General features: G+C 42.6%; 1 protein-coding gene across 1 annotated transcript; it reads left to right on the top strand.

Moving 5' to 3' along the window:
- Window positions 1-260: 260 nt before the first annotated feature.
- On the top strand, window positions 261-2,913 carry LOC131013960 (heat shock cognate 70 kDa protein-like). Its single transcript, XM_057941899.1, has 2 exons — window positions 261-566; window positions 1,072-2,913. Exons 1-2 carry the CDS (start codon window positions 359-361, stop codon window positions 2,736-2,738), a joined length of 1,875 nt encoding a protein of 624 aa, XP_057797882.1. The 5' UTR covers window positions 261-358; the 3' UTR covers window positions 2,739-2,913.
- Window positions 2,914-3,402: the final 489 nt, after the last annotated feature.

The raw sequence follows: 3,402 nt of genomic DNA on the forward strand, positions 1-3,402 counted from the left end.
TGAAAATAATTATTTTATATTAGTATTATTTTAAATATGGACTATAATGAGTAAAATCGAGGCTACGAATAGAATCACTCAAAAAAAGACGTGCAGAAGCATTTGTAGAGACGAAAACTTTTCATATTGGATTGAGTTGAGTACAAAATTTATTTAATTTTGTAAAATAGTAATCTAACCCTTTTCCCGCCCAAAACAAAAGGTTTTATCTGTTTAGTTTATGTAAAGGCTACGAACTTTCAACCTTTTCCGGTAATAGATTATAGTATTGCAGTAGAATTTTTCTATATTCTCAACGAGCATCCAAACTGTCGTTTGATATTTTGCTTCTAGTGTTTATTATTTACCATTTGCAGCAATGGACGGCGAAGGACCGGCGATCGGGATCGATTTGGGGACGACGTACTCGTGCGTGGCCGTGTGGCAGCGCGGCGGCGTGGAGATCATAGCCAATGATCAGGGCAACCGCACCACGCCCTCTTATGTGGCCTTCACCACCGCCGAGCGTCTCATTGGAGACGCCGCCAAGAATCAAGTCGCCGACAATCCTATCAACACTGTTTTCGGTGACTTTTCTCTTCTATTTCCATATATCGTTATTATATCTTCAACTTTGGTGTTGTATTAAATTACGTACCAATATTCTTTTTGAATTTGCAATAGAAAGAAAAGGAATGATTTTCCCCCTTCTCTTTCTCGGCTTTCTCAAATGGATTTGCTATTGAGGATCTCAAATCGATTTTAAATGTGTTAGACAGAGCTGAGAAAGTGCTGAATTTTTTTTTATCAAATTTCTGATACTAACTTAACAAGAATGTAAAGAGAATTATTGTCTAGTTCACAGTTCTCCGTTTCAATCTATCCTGGATGCTCCTTTGGTTTAGACTGAAACAAGTGATTTGTTTCCAAAACCATAAAATTACAAATAAATATTTTGAATAGGAATTTCATGTTTATTTTGTCTTGATTTTGATATATCTATATGAGGAGTTTCCCCTGCGCTCTACATTGCACAACAACAATTCCCTAGTTGTCTCTGTCTCTCACACCGATGACTTGGTGTTTACTTAGATGCAAAGAGGCTGATCGGCCGCAAATTTAATGACCCAACTGTTCAGCTTGACGTGAAATTTTGGCCATTCAAGGTCATTCCTGACTCCATCAACAGGCCTATGATGGTAGTAACTTACAAAGGTGAGGAGAAACAATTTTCAGCTGAGGAGATCTCTTCAATGGTGCTTACCAAAATGAAGGATATCGCCGAGGCATATCTTGGATCAACGGTGAAGAATGTTGTGGTGACAGTGCCTGCTTATTTCAATGACTCTCAGCGTCAGGCAACCAAGGATGCCGGAGCCATTGCCGGTCTTAATGTTATGAGGATCATCAATGAGCCTACTGCTGCAGCCATCGCATATGGTCTAGATAAAAAAGGCGGCTCAGGGGAAACGAATGTGCTTATTTTCGACCTTGGTGGTGGCACATTTGATGTTTCTATAGTCACGATTGATGAGGGCATCATCGAGGTGAAGGCTACTGCTGGTGATACTCATCTTGGAGGTGCGGATTTCAACAACCGGATGGTGAATCACTTCGTTCAGATGTTGAAGCGCAAGCGGAAGAATAAGAAGGCTACCGATATTAGTGGGGATCCGAGAGCTATTAGGAGATTGAGGTCTGCCTGTGAAAGGGCCAAGAGGTTCCTTTCGTCATCTTCCGTGGCCAAAATTGAGATTGAATCATTGTACGAGGGGACTGACTTCTATTCGAGTATCACTCGTGCTAAATTTGAGCAACTTAACATGAGTTTATTCAAAAAGTGTATGGAGCTGGTTGAGAAATGCCTGAATGATGCAAAGATGGAGAAGAGCAGGGTGGATGAGGTGGTGATGGTGGGTGGGTCGACTAGAATTCCCAAGGTTGAACAGCTTTTGCAGGAGTTGTTTAATGGGAAAGAGCTTTGCAAGAGCATTAACCCTGATGAAGCTGTGGCTTACGGTGCTGCTGTGCAAGCTGCAATCTTGAGTGGTGAAGGCGATGACAAGGTGTCCAATATGGTTCTTTTGGATGTTACTCCGTTGTCGCTTGGTGTTGGAAGTGGGAAAGATCTTGTTAAAATGTCAGTAATAATTCCGAGGAACACAAGTATCCCAGCAAGGAAAGAGTATCCATATTTGACACTGAAAGACAATCAAACTTCTATGTCCTTTCCGGTGTACGAGGGCGAAAGAAGCAGGGCAACAGACAACAATCTTCTAGGAAAATTCGTGCTCGGAGGCATTCCCCCGGCCCCCAGAGGTGTTGGTCGAGTGATGGTGTGCATCGACATTGATGCGAATGGTATCATGAGTGTGTCAGCAGAGGAGACGACGACTGGACAAAGGAAGGAGATCACCATCAGCAACGACAGGGGTAGGCTGTCCAAGGAAGAGATAGAGAGGATGGTGCAGGACGCCGAGAAGTACAAGTGGGAGGATGAGGAGTTTAGGAAGAAGATTGCTGCCATGAAAGCTATGGAGGACTATGCCTACAAGATGAGGAACACCATCAAAGATGACAAGAATGCAGCAAAGCTCACAGAAGCCGAGAAGAAGAAGGCGATGGATGCTTTCGAGTCTGCTATACAATGGTTGGACTCAAACAACGACCTTGTGGAGGTTGATGATTTCCAAGACAAGAAGAAAGAGCTCGAGAGGATTTTCAACCCTATCATTGCCAAGATGTGTATTAAAGAATGAACACTCGAATATGTAGATTGGCAGGATCATAGGTGTCTTTTGTCTTTTCTTCCTTTTTGAACTTGTAACTAGTACCCAGATTTTCTGGATTTTGTCTTCTTTTCCTTTTTGACTCAGTAAGCAATGATAAGGAAGGTCATAAGTGGTGCACTCCACTGCCCAAATTGAATAACTAAAAGCCTAGTTATGGAGCAAAAGGAAAGGAACTGAAAATTGATTGGGGATGATCCACTTCAGGTGCTCACTTTTAATTCAATCACTGATTTCTTATTACTGTGTCACTCTTTACCAGAACTGCCCCTGAATAGAAACTTGATTTAAAATGCTTCAGCTGCTGGCAAACATTAAAGTAGTGGGGGGCCTATGGCCAGAACCACAAGATCAAATGCAGCCGAATGAAATAACCAGGTGAACTCACTCCACGTCCCATCCTGGACTCAAAGGAAGAGTTTTGATTTAGAGGAGCAAGGTAAGTTACCATAATCTGGCAAAGGCCGAAGAAGTTTAGCCATTACTGGCTCGGAGATGGTGGTAATGACAAGCCGTGATCCTGGAAAATCAATGACCACCCCTCCCTTTAGTGTGTTGCTATAGGCCACTTGTAATTTATTCATTTGGGGCATTTTCCTTGCCACAACCAGAGGCGTAGCCAGGGGGCCCTCCT

The sequence above is a fragment of the Salvia miltiorrhiza genome, chromosome 3 (genome assembly GCF_028751815.1).
Source record: "Salvia miltiorrhiza cultivar Shanhuang (shh) chromosome 3, IMPLAD_Smil_shh, whole genome shotgun sequence".
Taxonomy (NCBI): domain Eukaryota; kingdom Viridiplantae; phylum Streptophyta; class Magnoliopsida; order Lamiales; family Lamiaceae; genus Salvia; species Salvia miltiorrhiza.

Coding starts and splice junctions, on each gene's coding strand:
- LOC131013960 (XM_057941899.1), top strand. CDS start 359: ATGGACGGCGAAGGACCGGCGATCGGGATCGATTTGGGGACGACGTAC. Junction 567..1,071: donor TCCTATCAACACTGTTTTCG/GTGACTTTTCTC, acceptor GTGTTTACTTAG/ATGCAAAGAGGCTGATCGGC.